The 23,693-nt window shown below is 45.4% G+C and overlaps 1 protein-coding gene across 3 annotated transcripts in view; it reads left to right on the top strand.

The window, feature by feature from the left end:
• Window positions 1–2,969, top strand: part of Ramp1 (receptor (calcitonin) activity modifying protein 1) — a 45,375-nt gene extending 42,406 nt beyond the window's left edge. For 2 of the 3 annotated variants that reach the window (XM_017321671.1, XM_011248050.2), the window contains exon 3: window positions 879–1,452. In XM_017321671.1, coding sequence (XP_017177160.1) covers window positions 879–1,134 — 256 coding nt within the window. In that variant the 3' untranslated portion in view covers window positions 1,135–1,452. Of the gene's footprint in view, window positions 1–878 lie in introns of all 3 variants that reach the window. The other variant, NM_016894.3, reaches the window with a different exon arrangement.
• Window positions 2,970–23,693: the final 20,724 nt, after the last annotated feature.

The following is a 23,693-nucleotide window of genomic DNA, read 5'->3' on the forward strand; positions in this document are numbered from 1 at the left end:
CCAGGGCTGGCATCTCTCTCCACCCGCTGTGGACTGAGCCCACCCATATCAACCATCAAGAAGATGTCCTACAGACTTTCCAACAGGGAATCTTGATGACGGCATTTTCTCAATTGAGGTTCCTCTTCCCAGATAACTCTAGCCTGTGTCAAGTTGACAAGAAAAAGCCACCAACCATGACAGCACCTACCAAAACTAGATTAGAGTCCTGTGTATACAGTCACTGACACACAAACAGGGTCCCACAGAGCCAGTGAGAATAACACACACATAAAGTCTATACACAGCTACAGACAAGGAATCTCATACACTTATGGATGAAGCGTGAGGATCAGCTGCGCCCCAAGCCCCACTGGGAGCCATGGGTTCCATTGCTCTCTGTGGACTGTCTCCACAGAAGCCACATGATATCTCTCACACACTCACTAAACCAACCAACCAACCAACCAACCAACCAACCAACCAATCAATCAATATGAAAGAACTCCAAGGACTTTGCCTAAGCAAGCAGGTCTCCCTTAGATCCTGGCTCATAACATCTGCTTCCCCCACATCCCACTGTCATTGAGTCCTGTAGGTGACCAGCTCATGGGGACCTTTAGGTAAGCTGTTAACAGGAGCATGAATGGCCACAGGGCTTGTCAGCTTGGTCCTCAGTCTTATGGCCTAAGGCTCTAGCTGGCACTGGGCACCTCACCTTCTGACAGCTGGATTTCTGGGACTGGTGTGAGCTATCTAGGGTCCTCACCTGCCAGAGCCAGAACTCTGCCTTGAGGCCTGAGCTTTTAGAGTGGGGGAGGGAAAGGACTGCTTTGCCTCTGTCCAGACAAAGCTGAGTCCCAGCTGGGTCTCCTGACAACCTCTCTTTGTATCCACAGGAGCTATGGGGAGCTCACTTACTGCACCAAGCACGTGGCGCACACGATTGGCTGTTTCTGGCCCAATCCGGAAGTGGACAGATTCTTCATCGCTGTCCACCATCGATACTTCAGCAAGTGCCCCATCTCGGGCAGGGCCCTGCGGGACCCTCCCAACAGCATCCTCTGCCCTTTCATTGCGCTCCCCATTACGGTCACGCTGCTCATGACTGCACTGGTGGTCTGGAGGAGCAAGCGCACAGAGGGCATCGTGTAGGTATCCCAGGTGATGAGGGATTGGGGAACCATGGGCCTAGCCCAGCAACAGCATCAGGAGCAGGTCCCACCTTGCATCCTGCTCTAGCCTAGTTAGCACAGGACTTGAGAGTGGCTCTGCATTAAGCTGAATATGCCCTAGCCAGAGGCTTCTAGCAGGGGAGCAGGGGCCTGCCTCTGCTTACCTCTGAGATTGTTCTAAGCACCAGGTCTCTGGTACACTTCATCACCACTGTGGGCATTCTGAACTCCAAGGAAGACTGCACAGATGTGTTTGTAGATGCACAGTTTGTGATTAAAAGAGTATTCTTAAACCTGGGAAGTGTTCTGTCTGGGTACAAATAACCTATACAGGAAATCAAGCCACTCGTGGAGATCTGTCTTTTGCTGAGGAGTTTATCGCAGGGTCTCTAACCAGATGACACCCAGTCAAAGATCCCCTGAGTTTGTTGAGGGGTTCCCAAATGATTCTGATGCCCTTGGCCTCTACTGCATGGTCCCTGCTTTCTTTTTGCCTTTCTTGGGTTTTTTGAGACAGGGTTTCTCCATGTAGCTCTGGCTGTCCTGGAACCTGCTCTGTAAACCAAACTGGACTTGGACTCAGAGATCCTCCTGCCTCTGTCTCTCAGGTGTGCACCACCACTGACTGGCACAGCCCCTGCTCTTAGTACTTGGAAATAGTCATGAATTAACAACTAGCGAGAGAGAATGCCTACCGTGAGCCAGAAGCTTCGGCTGAGTAGCACGTGAAGAGGGTGCTGTCTCTGTGTCCCTTCCCTAAAGGTCACCCTGTCTTCTCTGAGAAACCCTAGTGCATAGGACAAGTGAAGGCCAAGAGGTGCCAGGGATGTGACCTCCTCCTCCACTCAGCACTGTCCCTTCTGTCCCTGGGAAGCCATGGACAGTAGTGACAGCATTAATCTGAAAAATAGGGTTGAGCTATGGCAGCGTGTGCCTGGAATCAAAGCACTTTGGGGTGTTGAGGTAGAAGGATTGCTGTGAGTTTGACGTCAACCTGGGATTTATAAGCCTGTTTATAAAAAAAAGAAAATGAGGGGGAAGGGTGGGGAAGAATGAAGAAGAGACAGAGGAAAAATGCAAAAGAAAATAAGACTGGGCTCATTTGTGACCTGAACTGGAGACCAGAGACCAGCCTGCCTTCCCGGACTTTGACATGGAAATCCAAAGGATGGGAAAACAAGACATGCATAAGTCACAGAATCCAAAAGCTGCAAGAGAACCAGGGAGCTGACTTGGGAGATGAAGCTGACCCAGTGCCTCGTTCCCGGAACTGCGCATACTAACAAGTTCTCAGGGTTTCCAGTAAACCAAGAAGGCTGGGGTTTGAGGTCATCTGCAGAGCGTGGCCATCCTGTGCTCAGCTAAGCAGGGGGACAGGCAAGGGAGCAGTGAGCCCAAGACCCCTCACACATGACCCCTCTCACAGGATGACTGCTTGTACACCAGCCTTCCAGGGAAGCCTGGTCCGCTGGGAGTGGATCTCCATCCATTCCTCAAAAATGAGCATTAGCGGTATCCTCCTGAAAACAAGTCAGAAGTGTGGAGCAGAAGTCTTGAGTGTCTGTTTGCAGTCATTTCTCTTGTAGGAACTCATCCCAAGTACATAATTACCATGTGCACAAGGGCCCGTGGGGACCAGGAGCGGAAGAGAGGAGACACCCTCGATGGTCCAACTGGAGGACTGCTCCATCAGATTAACTCCAGATGATGGAAGGCAATGGTTTCCTTAATGGCGTCCTTGGGGGTGGGGGGGGGGGGTTCCCAGTGTGTGCAGTTCATTGAAAATGCAGATTTTAAAACAGGAAATCAAGGTGACCTTTATGCTGTGTTTGTTTACACACAAAGTTCCTTTCCCCAGGCCACATTATATTGGGGGGACGTCCTGTAATAGGGCTCTCAGAAGACAGAACAACACTCTCAGTTCTGCATCTGGCTGCCACCGTCCCAGCGGATGGGCATCACTTCCCGGTGAAGGGTGATATGGTCAGACCCCAACTGGCTGTTCTAGCTGTGTGTACTTGAACAACTAATTCAGCTCTGGTAGCCATGGGGGAGATGACCTGGCATATGCAAGCCCTCTGCCTTATCCCAAGGATGGTGTTTGATCTCCTGAAAGACCAAGTGGCCAGTCAGAGGAGCCTCATCCTTAGGGCAAGGCAGGAAGCATGTTCCCAAGGAAAAACTAGCAGTGACCCTCTCCCTCTTTCCCACCTCAAGGCAGGGCTGCTTTGTGTAGCCCTGGCTATCCTGGAACTATCACACACACACACACACACACACACACACACACACACACACACTTTTTTTCTCAAGATAGGGTTTCTTAGTCCTGACTGTCCTAGAACTAGCTCTGTGGACTAGGCTGGCCTTGAGCTCACAGAGAGATCTGCCTGCCTCTGTCTCCTGCATGTGAAACACATTTAAAAAAAATTCAGAACTTATGTGTTTATGTGTTTGAGCATTTGGCCTACACATATGTATGTGCACCATAGGCCATTGGAGGTCAGAGTAGGTATCAGATGTTACAGATGGCTGGGAGCTGCCATGTGGGTGCTGGGAACTTAACCCAGGTTCTCTGCAGGAGCAGTGAGAGTGTTTAACTGAGCCATCTCTCTAGCTCGGAGAAGCTTTTCTTGGGGGGTTCACCTGTGTGGTGAACATAAGAAGACCTGCAGCCCATCATTTTTAAAACTATTCAAAACAGCAAATTCCTTATGGGACTAAGCCTAGACGGGCTAAGGGGTTGCCGACTTTACTCTGTCTATTCACACGTTAGAGACAGAAAGTTCCGGAGACAGGCAGCTCGAAAAGTGATCACTCTTCTTGAACCCACACCAGCCACACTTCGTGCCTAGCCACCCACCGTGCAGGACTTTCTCCAACACGCTGTCAAGAGTCTGGGGAAACTTGTTCTCCGGTCACCCCTGGCGTTAGGGCAGGAAGTGGGCAGGGTAGCTGGATGTCAAGGGCAGGTGGCAACTACTGTTCGTGTTCAGTACAGGCTGTTATGATCATGTCTGCATTCTACACATGCCCATCCCATCTAAGGCACAGAGACACGTGGAACTCCATGTTTAAAAGGGAGAACAAGGAGATGGCTCAGTTAGTCAAGTGTCATGCAGGCGTAGAGACCTCAGTTCAAACCCCTGATTCCATAATAAAAACAAAACAAAACACAAAGAGGCTGGGAGGTGCCCACTGGTAATCCCTGTGCAGGAAAGAAAGAGACAGGTGACTCTCTTGGGCTCACTGGCCAGTGAGCCAACCCAAACCAATGAGACTTCCATGTGCATATCTGTGGCGTGTACAAAGGCTTCTAGCAAACAGCCTGGATCGAATCAGACGCCAGCTGCAGTGAGGAGGCAAGCCAATCAAATCAGAGGCCAGCTCACCAGGGGAGAAGCAAACCAATCAAATCAGAGGCCAGCTCACTTCTGCCAGTGGGACAGCAAACCAGTGGCTCCCTGCCCCTTGGTTTCCTACCTACCAAGGGATGACTATGGGCCTTACTTCAGTATTTGCAAGGAGAGCCCTTGACTTGCCCCAGCACTTCACAAACGTTCTGTTCACTTTGGCCACAGGGACTCAACTAGGCACAGGGACCTGTGAATGGACAACTGCAACTGTGACTGACAATGCCCCACGACCACCATACACGCACACACACAAACACACACACACACACACACACACACACACACACACACACACACACTTCTGCCTCTCGATATGTCCTTTTCTGTTATCCACAGGCTAAGCGGTGAGTGGCTAGAGAACACTTACTGGCGGTAACAGTAGGAACTACCAAGTGGACACTTTCTTCCCTTCTGCATAAGACCGGAAACACTCCCTGGAGCTGCATCACCTCACAGGCCCCAGCTTGGGAGAAACTTGCTTTCTCTCAGTTCTCCAGGCTGGAAGCCTGACCTCCAGGTGTCAGAAGGCTTGGCTCTCCCTCTCTGGGCTTGCAGATTCCAGTCATGGGTTAGGGCCCACCCAGTGACATTGCCTGGCCATAATTACCTCTTTAAAGACCCTCCCTTTAAGTGGGGATCTGAGATCCTGGGACTTAGGGTCTCAGCATATGAATTTGGGTTGGGGAGTAGGGGGGCGGACAATTTACCCATGGCAAAACCCTGTCTCCCCAACGGCCAGCTGGCTCACTGCAGCCAGTTAAATCGGTTATGGGCCGGTGTCACAAATCTCCATGAAAACTAGGGGTAAACAACTCTGGCCAGAAGTGCTGCAGAGACATCATTGCAAGAGGGAACAAAAACCTGCTTCTCATCAAAGCCCATCAGCACACATTCTTGTTGGGAAACGCCAGGCTCAATTAGGAAGGCGGGTGGTGGGGAGGGTCTCCGGGGAGACTCCTCGGAAAATTCCAGAACCCGTCTTCCTGGCTTTCATTTTGTCTCATTTTCAGAAAAACAGGCAGTGTTCCTCTCCTGCTGCCCTGTTCCTGACTAGATAACGTTTCTTGTTCCTGAGCTGATAATGTTTCTTCCCCGCCCTCCACGTAGACACAAAACAACAACAACCACAAAAATACAACGAGATGAGGGTGTAGGGGAAAAAAGAGAAAATTCTTTTTCTTTACTTAACTGGGTCAGCTGTCGGGAAAGCAGGGGTTGGGGGCGGAGATTGTTCAGGAATGTGGAGGGGGTCTGTGGATCTGGAGCGGGTTGGAGGAGACCTGCAGGCATGCTATTAGGAAGAAAAGCTGTCTGTGGGTCAGCAGTGAAGAAGGCACAGTTTCGATTATCCAGGGAGAGCTGTGGCCTCTGTCCCCTCTGCTCTGTCATCCTCACTCAGAGACCATATCGGACTCAATAGGATGACTGAGGCACAGATGGGCCTGAAGCACAGGCTTCGGTGTCCCGGATCATGATGGCAGGGTCTGGCTTTGAAGCCTGAACTCTCCAGCCCCAAAACACCATTCCTTCGTGAACCTGTGCTGTGCCTTCCTCTTGGGCTGGGCAAGGAGTGAAGGTGACATGTCTGGCTGCCCCAGCTAGGGTGTCTCTAGGGGACCACAGCTGTTAAAGTTTTATAAAGCAGGATGCCTTAGCGGGGCCCAAGGCATCACCCCCCCCCCCAAACGAGGTATCAGATCTAGTATATAAGGAAGTTTATTTGGGATGTGAGAAGGGGGTCTGGGGAAGGGAGGAGAGGGAGAGAAAGAAAGGGGAGAGAGAAGGACAGAAAGAGAGAGGAGAAAGAAAGAAGGAAAGAGGCCAATTTAGAATCTCCCATTTTGTTGGGAGAGAGGGTGGAGAGGAAGAGGAGAGGGGAGAGAAAGGGGGAGGGGAAGAGACAAGAAGGAGGCCTAAACCTTTTATTTATGAGCTAGACTCATACCTAACTGTTGGGCAGATCCTAGAGGAAATGCTAACAGCAGAGTATTTCCTTCCTTCCTTTCTTCCTTCCTTCCTTCCTTCCTTCCTTCCTTCCTTTTCTTTTTTTTTCTTCTTCTTTTTTTCTGACACAGGATGTCTCTGTGTAGCCTTGGAACTCACTCTGTAAACCAGGCTAGCCTTAAACTCAGAGATCTACCTGCCTCTGTCTCCCAAATGCTGGAATTAAAGGCATTCACACCACTGCCTGACTAGCTGAGTGTTTCCAACCCAGGTACCAAAAGCCCAAGTGGCCACCCTCTGCAGGGTGACAGGCCTTTCCTGTTCAGGCTCTCCTGGGCTCACCTCTGCAAGCTTCACATATGCTTGGAAGCCTCACCTATACTTACTGGTGATGCTTTCTGCCTCCATTTGCTGGCCCCAGGAAGGCTGAAGGACTGGAAGCCCAATGAGAATGAGCCATTTGGTATGTCTGAGTCCAGTTCCGGGTCAGCATCATGCTGACCCTAAGACTCACTGTCCCTAACCCACCACCTCACCCAAGACTGTCCACTGAATGAAAATGAGGACATGATCACTGTTGTGTTTTATAAAAAGAAAAGAAGCAGGGACATGTTTGATAGAGTTGCAGTATGGTGTAGGGGGAGTGGGTGCCTCTGGGCCCATGCTGAGGCATCCCTTCCCCCCTGAGATATGAAACACACTATGGTATAGTATCAAATAGAGTTTATTTAGGGCATGGGGAGGGGGATTGAGGAAGTAGACAGAAAGGCAGAGAGAGAGAGAGAGAGAGAGAGAGAGTAGAGGAGTAGAGACCGCCCATGAGTGTGCAGGGGTAGGGGGGAGGAATGGAGAGAGAGGAGGAGAGGGCAAGGGAGCAAGAGAAGAGCAAGAGGAGAAGAGAAGAGAGTGAGAAGGGGGCACACAGCCCCTTTTATAGTGAGACACACCTGGCAATTGCCAGCTAACTGTGGGGAGGAGCCTAGACAAAATGCCAACAATCACTTCTAGATATGGCTAAGAAGCGGTTATGGTAGATATGAGAGAGAGAGTAGTCAGAGGCATTCTCTAGACTGATCTGAGCTATGAGAGGAGAGAGGAAGAAGAGAGAAAAGGGAGAGAGGGCACGCAAACCAAGAGAAGAGCCAAGGATCAAGAGGCCAAGAGAACAAGAAGCCAAGAAGATGCATGGCCAAAATGTCCAGGTTATATAGGAAAGCTGGGGTAAGGGAAGTGAGAAGAAGCTGGAGAGGTTTAAGATAGTTAGACATTTGTCCTGAGTTTCTCTGGGATCCGATATGCACCAAACCATTCTGCCTATATACTTTCTTTCTTCCCAGCCTCCCAATTGATCGTTTCTTTTAAAAATGATTTCTTCAATTGTTCCCAGCAGAATAGGGAGCTCCTGGCGATAAGTGGAGGACCTTTCCTTGTAGCTTTACAATAAAGGGGTGTTCTAGTGCTGAAGTCCTGGCTGTGCGCAAGTCCAGGAGCGGCTGGGAATGATTTGGGCCATCAGAGATAGGCTAGTTCAACTGGCTCAGCTGTTTCCTGGGTCTGGAGTGCCTTTTCCATGACCAAGTGCATTTTGGTGGGAGCCTGGATGCAGAGGCTGTTCAGGACCTTACAGCTCCACCTGGCTGCTGATTGACAGGTCCTGGAAGGAAAACTCGGAGCACAGGGAAGCCTGAGAGTCTCTGCTGTGGCTGTCCACTAGAACACGGGAGGCTGAGGAGCTCCCAGGGATACTAGGGAGGTGAGCTCAGCCCGGCTGGGCACTGACGCCTCCTTTGCTCCCTCTCCTTATTTCTCTGTTTTGTTCGTTTGTTTTCAATTTCTCATTTTCTATTTTTGTAAACTAAAGACATTCATAAACACAACACGGAACTGTCAAATAATTTCTAATTCTTAAGATGGTATTCCATGGGTGCTCAGAAAGTGTGCATTTATTTATTAATGGTAAGTAATATGTCAGCACCCACAGCTTGGCCATTCATCCCTCCATGGGTAGACATTTAACTGGGGTGACACATTATTTCCTGTTGTCATCCAAAATCCTACATAAAAAGAATCTCGTGGGCTGGGATGGTGGTTTGATAGGTGAAGCACTCACTGTGGAAGCTTAGGGCGTGGTAGTGATTTGAATAGGTATGGTCCCCATAGACTCCTGTGTTTGAAGCCTTGACCCATAGGGAATGGCACTGTTAGGAGGTGTGGCCTTGTTTAAGTAGGTGTGGCCTTGTTGGAGAAAGTATGTCACTGTGAGGGCAGGCTTTGAGGTCTCCTATGCTCAAGCTGTGCCCAGTGTGGTACACAGTCTCTGTCTGCCTTCAGATCAAGATGTAGAACTCTCAGCTCCTCCAGCACCATGTCTGCCTGCATGCTGCTATGCTTCCTGCCACAATGATAATGGACTAAACCTCTGAAACTGTAAACCAGACCCAGTGAAGTGTTTTCATTTTTAAGAGCTTCCCTGGTCGTGGTGTCTCTTCCGTGCAATAGAAACCCTAAACGAAGACAGTCACAATGCTCCCCAACACCGTGTAAAGCTGGATGCAACGACGCCCATCTTTAATCCCAGCAGAAACAGGAAGAGCCTGAATGCCAGCCAGATTAGTGTACACAGCATGAAACCTGACCTCAAACAAAGTGGAAGGAAATTGTTCTCTGATGCCACATGCAAGCTGTTGGACACACACACACACACACACATACATACATATACACACACACTTAAAGAAACCCTTTTATTTACAATGGAAATATTCTACAAATGGAGCAAAAGACAGGTAAACAAACAACAAAACAGAATTCCTAGCCTTAATTTTCAGCACTCAGATAACGTTTAGCATTCATTTTGATATATCAAGGGGAGCAGTGGTGGTATATTCCTTTAATCCCAGCACTTCGGAGACAGAAGCAGGTGGATCTCCGAGTTTGAGGCCAGCCTGGTCTAGTGAGTGAGTTCCAGGACAGCCAGGGCTACACAGAGAAACCCTGTCTTGGAAAAAAAATTAAAAATATATATCTTTTTTTTTTCAAAGGTGACCACAGAGTTTTTAGAAGTTCCAGAAGCAAGGGTTTTATCCTTTTTGTTTATATTCTGCTATGATGGGTATATATCATTTTTTCCAGAAGTGAGCACAGAGCTTTTAGAAGCCCCAGAGGAAGGGTTTTACCCTTTTTGTTTATATAATGCTCCGATGAGTACTTCCTTATTTGTGTCCTTAAAATGAATGTTTAGAAATAGACTGGTGGGTCAAGGGGATCCTTGCCCTCTGAGTAAACACTGCCAGGTCCCTTAAAAGTGCTTGCATCACCCACACGTCACCAATGTCAACTAGAACTCCTACTTAACTTAAGCTTTTGCCTAAAAGGGACAATGGTTTCTTTTCTCTAGCAAACGAGACAATTAGGTGAGGGAAGACATTCTCAGCTGCTGTTCTCATGCATGTCTGGTGGCTGAGTGGTCGATCTGTCTCCTGTGGCTACTGACCATAGGAAGTCTCAGTGAATTACTACATAGATTCTTAGCACAAGCCCGTCTTCTCTTTAGGAGAGGGCTCTACTCACCAGCTGACCGTGTTCATGTTATACTCAAAATTCAGCTTTCTTTATATTTTGTTGTTGTTGTTGTTGTTGTTTTTAAGAAGGATTTATTTATTTCATTATATGTGAGTACAGTCACTGTCTTCAGACATCCCAGAAAAGAGCATTAGATCCCATTACAGATGGTTGAGAGCCACCATGTGGTTGCTGGGAATTGAACTCAGGACCTCTGGAAGAGCAGCCTTAATTGCTAAGCCATCTCTCCAGCCTGGGTAGTTCGTTTAAAGAATTTTGCTTTTCTTGGAATTTCATGAGCTATCCTGTTATGTAATTTTGGTAAGGGTTTACTCAGCTTACACTTCCATGTTGCTGTTCATCACCAAAGGAAGTCAGGAATGGAACTCAAGCTGGTTAGGAAGCAGGAGCTGATACAGAGGCCAAGGTGAGATGTTACTTACTGGCTTGCTTCCTCTGGCTTGCTCAGCTTGCTTTCTTATAGAACCCAGGACTACCAGCCCAGGGATAACACCATGCACAATGGGCACTCTCCACTTGATCACTAATTGAGAAAATGCCTTCCAACTGGATCTCATGGAGGCATTTCCTTAAGGGAGGCTCCTTTCTCTGTAATAACTCCAGCCTGTGTCAAATTGACACACAAAACCAGACAGTACAACTGACCCCTTGTCAACTTGACACACAAACACGTCACTATTAAGCTTCATCCCTTACTTTCTTATTCATCCCCAAGATCTAAATAACTTTAAAAAGTCCCACAGTCTTTATGTGTTAAAAGTTCAATCCCTTTAAAATACCCATATCTTTTAAACTCCAAAGTCTTTTACAATTAAAAGTCTCTTAACTGTGGGCTCCACTAAAATAATTTCGTCTTTCAAGAGGGAAAAATATCAGGGCACAATAATATAATAATACAATATAATATAATAATATAATAATAATATAAAAATATCAAAAGCAAAATCAAACTCCAACCATCCAATGTCTGGGATCCACTCACGATCTTCTGGAACCCTCCAAGGGCTTGGGGTCATTTCTCCAGCTCTGCCCTTTGTAGCACACACCTTGTCTTCTAGGCTCCAGCTGCCCTGTATTCCACTGCTGCTGCTGCTCTTGGTGGTACTGGTATCTCCAAAGCACTTCTGTGTTCCACTGTAACTAGGCTTCACCAACAGCTTCTCATAGGCTCTCTTCATGGTGCCAAGCCTCAACCCCTTTGCATGATCCCTTCTGTCCTGGGCAATCAATTGCAACTGAGGCTGCACCTTCACTAGTGGCCTCTCACAGTGCCAGGCCTCAGCTGCTCTTCATGACCTCTTCATGCCTTCAAAACCAGTACCACCTGTATGACTCTTACACATTACCAAGTCCAGCCACAGCACAAGGTACAACCTTAGCTATTTCTGGAATTGGAATACATCCTCTGTGCTCTCAGGAAACACTCCCCAGAAGATTCCACCTCAATGATGCTGGTTTCTTCTTAATCACCACTAATTTCTTAGCTCCAGCTAACCAGCATCAATAGTCCCAGTAATGCAAAGATTTTGCTTTAGTAGTTCTTGTATCTTGTAAATCACAGTTGATTCTTCAGCCCCAGCTAACCAAAGTCACAGAATCTTCACAATCAAAATAGCAATGGTCCTGAAAAGAGTCTTTAATCTTACCTATGAAACTTCACAAGCCAGGCCTCCATTTTTCTGCACTGTTCTCAACATTATCTTCCAAGCTCCTACAGAACACCTCACAGAGCTCTTAACACCAAATGGGTCTTCTAGCCCAAAGTTCCAAAGTCCTTCCACAGTCCTCCCCAAAACATGGTCATGTTGTCACAGGAATACCCCATTATGCTAGTGCCAATTTGGTTTAGTCAAGGTTTCTATTCCTGCACATAACATCATGACCAAGAAGCAAGTTGTGGGGGAAAGGGTTTATTCAGCATACACTTCCATGTTGCTGTTCATCACCAAAGGAAGTCAGGACTAGAATTCAAGCAGGTCAGGAAGCAGGAGCTGATGCAGAGGCCATGGGGGGGATGTTACTTACTGGCTTGCTTCCCCTGGCTTTCTCAGCTTGCTTTCTTATAGAACCCAGTACTACCAGCCCAGGGATGGCACAACCCACAAGGGGACCTCCCCCCTTGATCATTAATTGAGAAAATGCCTTACAGCTGGATCTCATGGAGGCATTTCCCCAACTGAAGCTCCTTTCTCTGTGATAACTCCAGCCTGAGCCAAGTTGACACACAAAACCGGCCAGTACAGATGGGCACTAGCACATTTGAAGAGTTTTGTTCTTGCCCTTTTCTTTGTGCCAGACCTTAGGTTTGGAGATGCTGCTGCTCAATTCGATGAATGAGATGCAATGGGTTTTATTGGGCTCTGAGGTAACAAGGGCCAGGTGGCAGCATTGAATCGCCAGAGACAAGGTGACCATAGTTATTATAATGGACAGCATAAACAAAACAATGTTTATAATGACATACACTCCATAATGGTCAGCACAGGAGAGGTGAAATTTATAATGGTATGACTCATTCGGACCTTGATACTGGCTAATCAGTCATGGTGTTTCGAGACATGAAATAGATAGGAAGCCTACTGCATATCAGTTTGATCTGTATAAGCAGAAATATTCTCAAACAAATGAAAGAAAGGCTACACTGGATCTTGGCAAAAGGTGATCTCAGCCAGTGAATCAATTTCCAGACTTGAGCCACTTTGCAGATCCAGAACCCCTTGAATGAAGGGGTGGCCAGGTTTCCCTGAGGAAGGATCTTGATAAGACACCTAAAAGTTTTGCTGTTAGCCTTTCTCCAGTTCCTCCCCAGAGGGACCGACAGCCTTTTACAAGGGTAACTGTACACTGGGGAAAAGGAAATAATCAGACTTTCAGGAGTCTATTGGATACTGGTTCTGAATTGACACTGATCCCAGGAGATCCCAAGAAACATTGTGGTCCTACAGTTAAATTAGGGGCTTGTGGAGGACAGGTGATTAATGGCGTTTTGACTGATGTCTGACTCACAATAGATCCAGTAGGTCCCGGAACACGTCCTGACTCCAAGCTATCTTTTTATTTTCCTAACTGTTGTTTGTTTGCTTTTTTTTAACAAAATCTCAAATGTTCAGTTTTGCCAATAAAGACTCAGGAGCCAGATGCTGGGTGAAAACCTGCTAGCTTCGAGAGGCAGAGAAAGCACCCAGCTGACCTTCCTCCACAGCTGATGAGCCAAAAGGAAAAGGAAGCTCTCCTCCTCCACCACGCTCATCTCAAAACCCCTCCAACGGAACGTCCTTCCCTTTTACTTGCTGTGGTCTATCTGTCCTCCTGACTTCCTCTTACTCTCTTGGTTTATTTTTTATTTTTTTATTTTCTGTTCTCCCTGTCTAGTGGTTGCTTACTCTGCCTCTTGACTTACGGTTGACTTTATTTATTCTTATTTCTAATAAACAGAAAGCTCTTGGATTAAAGATGTGTGCTAGGACTAAGCCACACCACAACTAGAAACATCTTTTTTTTTTTCCAGTATATAACATGATCTTGGGCTTCACAGTGTACTCAAGTATTCCATGATGTCCCCCTCTTTTTGTTTAAATAAAAAGGAAAGAACTTAACTTTTAACACAGTAGAACTATTTGCAATAATGAAGTTATTTCTACCAAACTTTCCACAATGTCCATCTTTAGCAATGTTAGGATGAAGTATTTTTTAGTTCAAAGTTCTGTAAAATGTTTGTGTCTGACTCCTATTGAACTCATCGATTTGAATGTCCCAAGCAGTTTGTAGTGTGAAGCTGATCATTGGGTGGTGTTTGTCATCTTAGCAGCAATCCTGGCTAGGTAGAACACACCAGTCAACCCAAAGATGTTCACTGTTTTCATAGAACATAGTGGCAGAAGGGGCATGGGGCAGTTTTTCCCAGTGGTTAGCTCTACCACAACCCAAATGGATGTGTTCTTTCAGGGCCCCATCATCTTCTTGGAGACCTCAAAGGTTACTGTTAGGAATGGTAGAAAACTTGAACACTTTCAATGCCATATTCAGCAGATGTCAGAAAGGCTAGAGGACCAGTCTGTTAAGTACATCTCAGGTACACAAACTTTGTTCCAAGGTGTCTGCTCCAGACTCAAACCTGAAAATGTGTACAGGAAGCTAGATGAAGCTTATTTCTAGAATTAGTTAGTATTCTGTATGATTACTTTCTATTATTGTACTACTACCCTATCACAACAGAAAGCTTGTATATACATAATAATCTTATAGACTTTGAAATAGTATTTATACCTTAAGAAAAGTTTTAGAGTCACATGAAAGCCAAAAGACTAAGATTAGTGGCAATAGTCCCTTAGTTTTTGTGTTTCTCTGTCCCAGACTGGGTGGCTCTTCTGATAGGAGACAGAGTTTTTGGATTTTCCTTTAATAAGCATGTGTGGGTTTAGAGAAGGAGAGAGCTAGGCTCTAACCCCAAAGTCAGCTTTAATTTTTCATTGAATTGGGACCACAAAAAGACCGTTTGCTACTTATGTCTGTAGAAGGGCAGCAGAGACAAGCCGGAGTTTTGGTCTTAGGGGAGGGCGTTTCTCTTGATGATCTGTTATTTCCTTCAGGAGTTTCACTTGTCCAGGAGTCTCCAGATTCCTTAGTTGGATGCTTTTATTATTTTGGAAAGATAAAAACAAAATCTTACCCCAACTCTAATTCTTGGGGGTGGGGGTGGGTTTCCTTTTTTGGTAGGTTATATCTTTCCTAGGACAAGTGTTTTTTGGGGGGGGGGCGACAGAAAAAGTATTATCTTTCAATTAAAATTTTAAAAAATTGTTTTGTAATTTTGAAACTAAATATGCTTTAGTATGTGTGATAAATATACCTATATTCCCTTTTCTTTTTATATATAAATTCAAGGTTTAATTTCAACCTGTTTGTGTGTGTGTGTGTGTGTGTGTGTGAGCAGCTTTTAAATTTAAGTCACTGTAATTCCTGTGTGCTTGTTTCTGCCTTCCAAGTGCTGGGATAAAAAAGGTATGAACCACTGCCTGCCACTGGATTCCTTATGATAGTTATTCTCATAGGGTTGTCCTGGTATAGTTTGGTTCTCCATCTCCCTTATTTTTTAGTGTTAAGGGTAAACTTGCAAGTATTCAAATGTGTGATCTATCATTCTTGCTAATTTATTCAGAACTTATTCCCTGGCAAATTCTAATATTCTAGTTTTAATTAAACTAGACGTCAATGTGTCCACTATTTTCCGACATTTTATCTGTCTTGCCGGTATGAGCTACATTAAAATTGATGTCCTTGCTAAATTTTGCTAGGTTTTACTATTTCCATTCATGCCTCCCATGACCAGATATCTGTACCATTTATCTGCCAGTTTTGAGGTTTTCCATTTTGATGACCTAGACATGGTGCACGGGCACCATGAATTGGGAAGATAGAGATTTTTCCCTCGCTCTCCTAGTTGTTTCTTACAGCCCTTAGGGTTGCACTGGTCTTGCGGTTCCTTCCTCAGGATTGGCCATTCCATCCCCTGGTCTGTAGGCTGCTGCTTTCCGTTAGTTTTGGTTCCATCAGTGGTTGATGAATCATCATTAAACCATGTATTAACCAAATGCTGTCGCCCCACAACATTGGTCTCCATAGTTCAATAGGTGACTTTATTTAATGCTGTTTACAATAAACAAAGAGCTCTTGAATTAAAGGTGTGTGTTAGAGCTGAGCCACACCACAACTAGAAACAGGTTTTCCCAGTAAATAACACAATCTCGAGGGTCACAGTGTAACCAAATATCCTGTAACACCTAATTGTGTCATTTCGTCAAAAGAAGTTTTCTCCCTCCCTCCCCTCCCTTCCTTCCTCTCTTTCTTTTTTTCTTTGTTTCTTCTTTGTTTCTTCCTTCCTTCCTTTCTTCCTTTCTTCCTTTCTTCCTTCCTTTCTTTCTTTCTTTCTTTCTTTCTTTCTTTCTTTCCTCTCTTTCTCTTTATTTCTGTTTTTGTTTGAAACAGAATCTCAGTATCTCAGCCCGATCTTGAAGGGACTCTGCCCAGCCTGAGCATGGCAATTGTGGCTCTGGCAGGCCTTGTCCTTCTCCACCATTTCTTCTGCCTAAAATACAAAACACATAAACCTGTTAGACTATATTCCTAAAGCTAGCCACCAAGGTCTATTCCCTTATTAGGCCACTTCCTCCTCCGGAGGCTGACTACCAAGGTCCAGCCATCAAAGTATTGGGGTCAAGCAATCAAAAGTCCCCTTCAGCTCATCTAATGAACATGTTCAATTAAAATTAAAAACCTTATCCTAACATGGGGTTTCCCCTTTTACCTCTATAAACTGCCATTTTCCTATATGCCACATCTGGCTCCTCCTCTCTATCCCTGCCTCACTTGTTCCCTTCCCCTTTTCCTTGTCTGCTACCTTCTGTCTTTGTCTCTTATTCCCTGCCCTCTATCCATCTGGGCAAATACATCTCCTTTGTGCTGAGAACTTGGCCTTGTGGTCCTGAGCTGATACTGGTCCTTTCAGTCCTCAACCTTGAACCTCTGATCCTCCCATCTCCCGAAAGCCAGGATTGTAGGTCTGTTCAATCCCTGCATCATAGTTACTAGGGATCAAGGCCAGGATGATGGGCAAGTACTCTACCAACTAAGCTAAATCCCTAGCTCTGGAAGGGAAGCTTTAACAACATCCACTGTGTCCTTGTAGTGTGTGTGTGTGTGTGTGTGTGTGTGTGTGTGTGTGTGTATGTTTAGGAATCTTTGTCTTCCCCATGACTGCATTCTTCTGGTGAATTCTCCAGGAGACAGAACACTTGATGTTTTAGCTTTTGTGCTTAGATCTACGTTCCACTTGGAAACTAGAGCCCTTCATAATCTTTCCCTTGAAGTGGTGAGTGGAGGGGGCCTGAGGCGTGAGAGTCAAACCAAAAGAGCCCCATAAGCAAGTGTAACCCCTCCACAAGTAGGTTATTTCTGGGCTTTGCTCGGTCCGCGTCCTTGGGATGCCCCCTGGAGGCTGGAGCTGTGTTACAGCCAGGTCCTTCAACAGTGCTGCCCCATTGCAGAAGCAGCTTGGGTCATAGCCTGCCCATGGACACTGCAGGTTTCAAGAGAGCAAGTTCAGCAGTCCCTACAGGACATAGGGATCAGAACTACTCAGAGAACACACTCCCTGCACCTTCTTAAAAGGAACACAGTCCCCTCACTCACTTGTTTCATCCTGAATCTTGGGTGAGGCCACCAATGGTCACCATCCAGAGTAGTGGTTCTCAACTTTGCTAATGTAGCAATCCTTTAATACATACACATCTCCTCATGCTGTGGTGAGCCTCAAGCATGTATATATCTATATATGTGTATATGTATATATGTATATGTGTACATATGTGTATATGTATATATGTATATGTGTATGTGTATATGTTAATATATGTATGTGTGTATCTATGTATGTATATATGCACATATGCGCATATATTTTTAAACTTTTTATTGATTCTTTGTGAATTTCACATTATGCACCCTAATCCTGTTCATCTCCCTGTCCCTTCATAACTGCCCTCTGCAACTAAACTCCCAAGAGGAAAAATAATCTTATTGTGGAAGCTGTACTGTGTCTCATACTATATGTTTTTGTCTACACATCTTGCAAATGTTCACCACAATGAGTCATTGGTCTGGCTTGAAGCCTCAGGCTTCTGCTACACTATCAATACTGGATCCTCACTGGGACTCTTCTTGAATATCCTGTTGTTGCCCTGTGTCGTGGAGATCCTGTGACTTTAGATTTCTAGCACTGCTTGGGTGTACTGGCTGATTTTGTGTCAACTTGACACAGGCTGGAGTTATCACAGAGAAAGGAACTTCAGTTGAGAAAATGCCTCCATGAGATCCAGCTGTAGTGATCAAGAGGGGAGGGCCCCTTGTGGGTGGGACCATCTCTGGGCTGGTAGTCTTGGGTTCTGTAAGAGAGCAGGCTGAGCAAGCCAGGGTAAGCAAGCCAGTAAGGAACATCCCTCCATGGCCTCTGCATCAGCTCCTGCTTCCTGACCTGCTTGAGTTCTAGTCCTGACTTTCTTTGGTGATGAACAGCAACATGGAAGTGTAAGCTGAATAAACCCTTTCCTCTCCAACTTCTTTTTTGGTCATGATGTTTGTGCAGGAAAAGAAACCCTAACTAAGACACTGGGCTAGCTCATCTAATGTTTCAGCCAGCAAGGGGCAGGGCAGCTTTCCTGATCTCATGCCCTTGGGGACCTCTGCCTACTTGCCTGCCAAATAGGTGGTGAGGAGTGGAGGGGACAGGCATAAAATTATTTTTGTTGCTACAGCATAACTGTAATTTTGCTACTGTTATGAATCATAAGGTAATATCTGACATACAGATATTTAATATGTGACCCCTGTGGAAGAGTCATTCAACTCCCCTCAAAGGGGTCACTCACGATCCACAGATTGAGAACTGCTGATCCAGAGGGAGGCAGAGAAAAGTTGCCTCAAGTGTCAGGTATATAGCAATGACCTGCTTCAATCCTGTAGCCCCACCCATGTCTAGACCTTGCCAAGTGTGACTCATTTGGTAACCTTGCTTGGCCCAGCCATGACCTGTGTATACCAGATGGTCCCTAGTAACAGTAGGGCTTGGGAGGGGCAGAAGTAACCTAGACTGTTCAAACATGACCCAACCCCACAGCCCTGACACTGTCTTCCCTTTGCCACTATGCTGTGTCCCAGGGAAGGACTCAGCAAGTACAGTCCACAGCATGGACTCTGGAATCTCAGGAGAGCACAGCACAGAGCCAGAGCTCACAAAGGGCTCCACACCAGTAGGACCATCATGACTAAGGTTGAGATGCAGAGAAAGGAGCCAGAAGGGACAGCCATTTCCCACAGTGCAGGGCCTTACCATACCAGTATAGATGCAGAGATCTGCAATCACCAACGCACCTGTGACCCCTGGGGGCTTCCTTGATGAAATCTACTCTCCTCCTGGCCCTGGACTGTTGGGAGCCGACTCCTAGCAGAAAGCGGCTACCATCTCTGCAGCCATCTTGGGCTATTTGCTTACAGGTTGTTACTTTTCCACCCCATGAGAGACTTGTTTTCCAAGCATGATATTTTTTGCAAGCAGCCCGCCACAGCTGAACACACTCTGATAACATCCTGGTTTTCTCAGACACATCCTGGACTTGTGGTTAAGTGTCTCCAGCTGCACTCCCCAGCTTGTGCTTATACACCCATAGCTGCCTTTCAATAAACAAGACTTGATCAGACAGACTGTCTTGTCTCCGTTCTTCATGTCTCTTGCCCCTCTATCACCACACTCTCCCATTGACTTACCCTCAGGTCGGGTCAGTGGACTATATTTGTCTCACTGTGACCTAGCAAGGGTAGGGAGTGCCTATACCCAGCTGGATCTAAGTTCCCTATTGCTGTAATTACTACCTTGTTACCTAAACCTAGTAAAAACTTAAAGAATATAGAATTATTAACCAATGTTATCATGACAACAAACTTAAAATATATTAGCTGTGATGTACCCCAAAAAACAGAGAGTATCAATAGTGGATGAGTAAATACAACATGTTCTGTGTAATCTTCTGAGACGCCTAGTAGGGATAGGGCTATCTCTGGCACTTTTGCCTGTTTTTGTGACCCCCTTTCCTCCCACTCTCTCTCTCTCTCTGCTTGTTCACTTTAATAGAAGAGGGGTACCTAATCATATTGCAAACTGATATTGCATATTTGGTAGCTATCCTTGGGAGGCCTGTCCTTTTTAGAAGGGAATTGAGGAGAAGTGGACGCAGGGGCAAGTCAGGGGAAAAACTGGGAAGAGGGAAGGGAGGGCAAACTGCAGTCTGGATATAATATGTAAACAAAAAATAAATGTGTAAAAAGAGAAACATCAATTTGGAGTCAATACTTACATTTAATCATATTGTATTAGCATATATTTAGTTAAATCATTTGTGAAATATTTTCACATTTCTGCTGTTTTCATATTTGATCCTCTTATGTATAATGAGGTACATTGATGCATTTTCATATTAGATCACACCAGCACTCTTAAAAGAATTACACAGAACATGTTGTATTTACTCAGCCACTATTGATACTCTCTGGTTTTTTGGGTACATCACAGCTAATATATTTTAAGTTTGTTGTCATGATAACATTGGTTAATAATTCTATATTCTTTAAGTGTTTGCTAGGTTTAGGTAACAAAGTAGTAATTACAGCAATAGGGATCTTAGAAGGATTCCCTCTTGGCATACTCTGAGAATATCATTGTGAGGCCATGATTCTTAGGGTATACAAACATCCTTAATCTTCCTCTGAGGACTATTTTGGTTAGGGTTTGACTGTCTATACATATATATGGCTTTCTTTTCCTTTTTTTTTTCATATTGCTCTATTGGCAGTTTTACATGTGAATTTTGTATTTGAATTATCTTGTTAACAGTAATTTACACTTCTATTATTTTCTATTGCCATCTGAGTCTTCCCTCTCCACATGTTAATTTCTTTAGATAGTGTTCTCATCACATTTCTTCATGAATAGTACTTGCATTTAAAAATCTAATCCGGTGGATATTTAGAAAAATGCAATCTTCCAATCTTCCTATTTTCTCATCTAGACACATATATCAGTTCCTAATCCAAAGAAACCAACAAATCAAACAAACAACAAACAAAACATAACCTAAATAAAAGAAAATAACAAAACTGTACTTTTAATGTGTTCCATGGCTAATTTTTATACAAATGTCCAGTTTTAAGAAGGCTCCTAAGCAAGTAATAGAGTCATTTTGTATTTTGTTGTATCTCTTGGCATAAGTGCAATTCTGAGCAGGATATAGTGACACATACAAAAATCTGAGAACTCAGGAGTCTTTTGGATCCAGAGACTGTTAAGACTATGACTCAATTATAGTAACAGCAGCAATGATAATAATTATAACATTTAAAATTTTTTAAACAATATATTTTTTTCATGTTCTTTTTCTTGTTTTTGCATTCTGGATCCCTGGATAGCATTTCTCTCTTGATTCTGCAGAGGTTTGGTGTGATTTCTTGTCAAGGACTGCTGAAGAGAATGTCTGTACAAGCTTCTATTTTCTGTCTGAGTGATGCTTCTCCATACAAAGGGTAGCTGGAGCTGGGTTAGAAATGTGTCTACACAGAGGCAGCAAGGAGCACACCCTGCAGTGAGCCCACCTGGAAAGGCTAATCTGGCATGCCTCCATTCTGGGGGTCCCTACTGAGGCCTCAGAAAATGAACTGATACCAACGTTCACGGGAGAGGGCTAAAGCATGCCTACCCCAGGACCTTTGGTATCCTTGATCTTTTCGAGAGGTTTCTGTGAAATACCCACACAGGTTCTCATGCCTCCTACATATGTATGCATGCATGCATGTGGGCCCAGAGGAAGCACTGGGTTTCATCATTCCTCAGGAACTGTCTTTTTTTTTTTTTTTTTTTTGTCAGATTCTTTAATGGCTATCCCAGAGATAGGATTATAAGAGGGTGTTTGCATATATGGTGCGATCTCTCTCTGTCTCTGTCTCTGTCTGTTTCTCTCTCTCTGCCTCTGCCTCTCTCTGCCTCTGCCTCTCTCTGCCTCTGCCTCTCTCTGCCTCTGTCTCTCTCTCTCTCTGTCTCTCTCTCTCTCTGCCTCTCTCTGCTTCTGCCTCTCTCTGTCTCTGTCTCTGTCTCTCTGTCTCTGTCTCTCTCTCTCTGCCTCTCTCTGCTTCTGCCTCTCTCTGCCTCTCTCTGTCTCTCTCTGTCTCTCTCTCTCTTTCTGTCTCTCAGATTCTGGAACATTTACCCTCATGCTGGCAAGACAAATACTTCACCAACTGAACTATCTCTCAGGCCTTCCTTCCTTTAAGGAAACAAGGTCTCACTCTATGTAGCCTGGGCTAACTTTAAACAATCAGCAAACCTCCTGTTTCAGCCTTTCAAGTAAAGTCACACGTCACACACTGAAATTCTAGTTTTTTGACATGAGAACTGTGCTCCAGAATAAAGATTGATCTTTTTTGTTTCAGTTTGAACCCAAGGCCTCTTCCAAGCCAGAAAAAATGCCCCACCACCAAGTTATGGCTTCAGCCCAGTCTTATTTTATTTATTGTTTATTTGCTTGTTTATTATTTTGTTAGGTCATGCTGATCTTGAACTCACAGAGATCCACCTGCCTCTGCCTCTGCCTCTGCCTCTGCCTCTACCTCTTGAATGCTGCAACTCAAGGTGTATCTATCCTGCTACAACCGATCTCTAGTCCTGTTTTAAAAGAAACACAATTGTCATTATAAAGACAATATAAAAAAATTAGTTAAAAAAGAAAGAAAAAGCCAGGTATGGTGAATGCCTACCAATTTAATCCTACCAATCCAGAAGCAAAGGCAGGCAGATTTCTGAGTTCCAGGCTAGCCTAGTCTTACCGAGCTTCTGGGATAGCCAGGAGAAACCCTGTCATGAAAAAGAAGAAGAGGAGGAAGAAGGGAGAGGAGGAGGAGGGGAGAGGGGGAAGAAGTAGAGGGGGAAAGATGAAGAAGAGGAAGAAGAGGATGAGGAGGAAGGGAGAGGGGAAGAAGTAGAGGGGGAAGAGGAAGAAGAGGAAGAAGAGGAAGAAGAGGAGGAGGAGGAGGAGGAGGAAGAGGAGGAAGAGAAGGAGGCGGCTAAGAGCACTTGCTGTTCTTTCAGAGAACCCAGCTTTGGTTCCTGGACCCATGTCAGGCAGCACACAACTGTCTGTAACTCCAGTTCCAGGAAATTATAGATCAAATGCCTCTGGCCTCCATGGGCTCCTGACCTCATGTGAACATAGCCACTCGCAGACACATGCACACCTACACGTGATTAAAAATAAAAATAATTTTAAAAATAATTTGTCTTTTTTAGGTTGCAGTCACTGACTCTATGCAAGGTGAATGGCGCTGTTAACTTTAATAAGCAATTTTGTGGCTCCACACAGTCTGCATAGTGATTGAAGCACAGGGCTCTGTAGTGCTTCAATCATTCCCACAGGCAAACTCACGGTCGCTTAGTGAGCCATGCCCAGTGTTCCCTGAGGGCCTTCCAAGTCTCCATGTTACACAACTCGATCTTCCTGCTGTGGTTTCCCTGCCTAGACCAAAGTTTCAAAGGGGGTCTGTCTGTCTGTCTGCCCCCACCCCCGTGCCCAGGCATGTACATGGTGTGTGTGTGTGTGTGTGTGTATGTGTGTGTGTGTGTGTGTGTGTGTGTGGAGGTCAGTTCTCTCTTGTAGGGGTCAGCTCTCTCCTCCCACCATGTGTGGCCTGGGAATCAAACTCAGATCATCATGCTTGGTGGCAAGTACCTTTAGCTCTAAAATCATCTCGCCCACCCCTTTTAATTAATTAAGTTAGTTAGTTCATTAGTTAGGGTTTTTCAAGGCAGGGTTTCACTGTGTAGCCCTGGCTGTCCTGGAATTTGCTCTGTAAAACAGGCTGGCCTCAGAACTCAGAGAGATCCGCCTGCCTCTCCTTCCCAAGTGCTGAGACTAAAGGTGTGGGCTGCCACGGCCTAGCTATTTATTTAATGTGTATAGGTGTGGATACATGTGCATGCCACAGTTTGAGTGTAGAGGTGAAA

The sequence above is a fragment of the Mus musculus genome, chromosome 1, assembly GCF_000001635.26.
Source record: "Mus musculus strain C57BL/6J chromosome 1, GRCm38.p6 C57BL/6J".
NCBI lineage: Eukaryota > Metazoa > Chordata > Mammalia > Rodentia > Muridae > Mus > Mus musculus.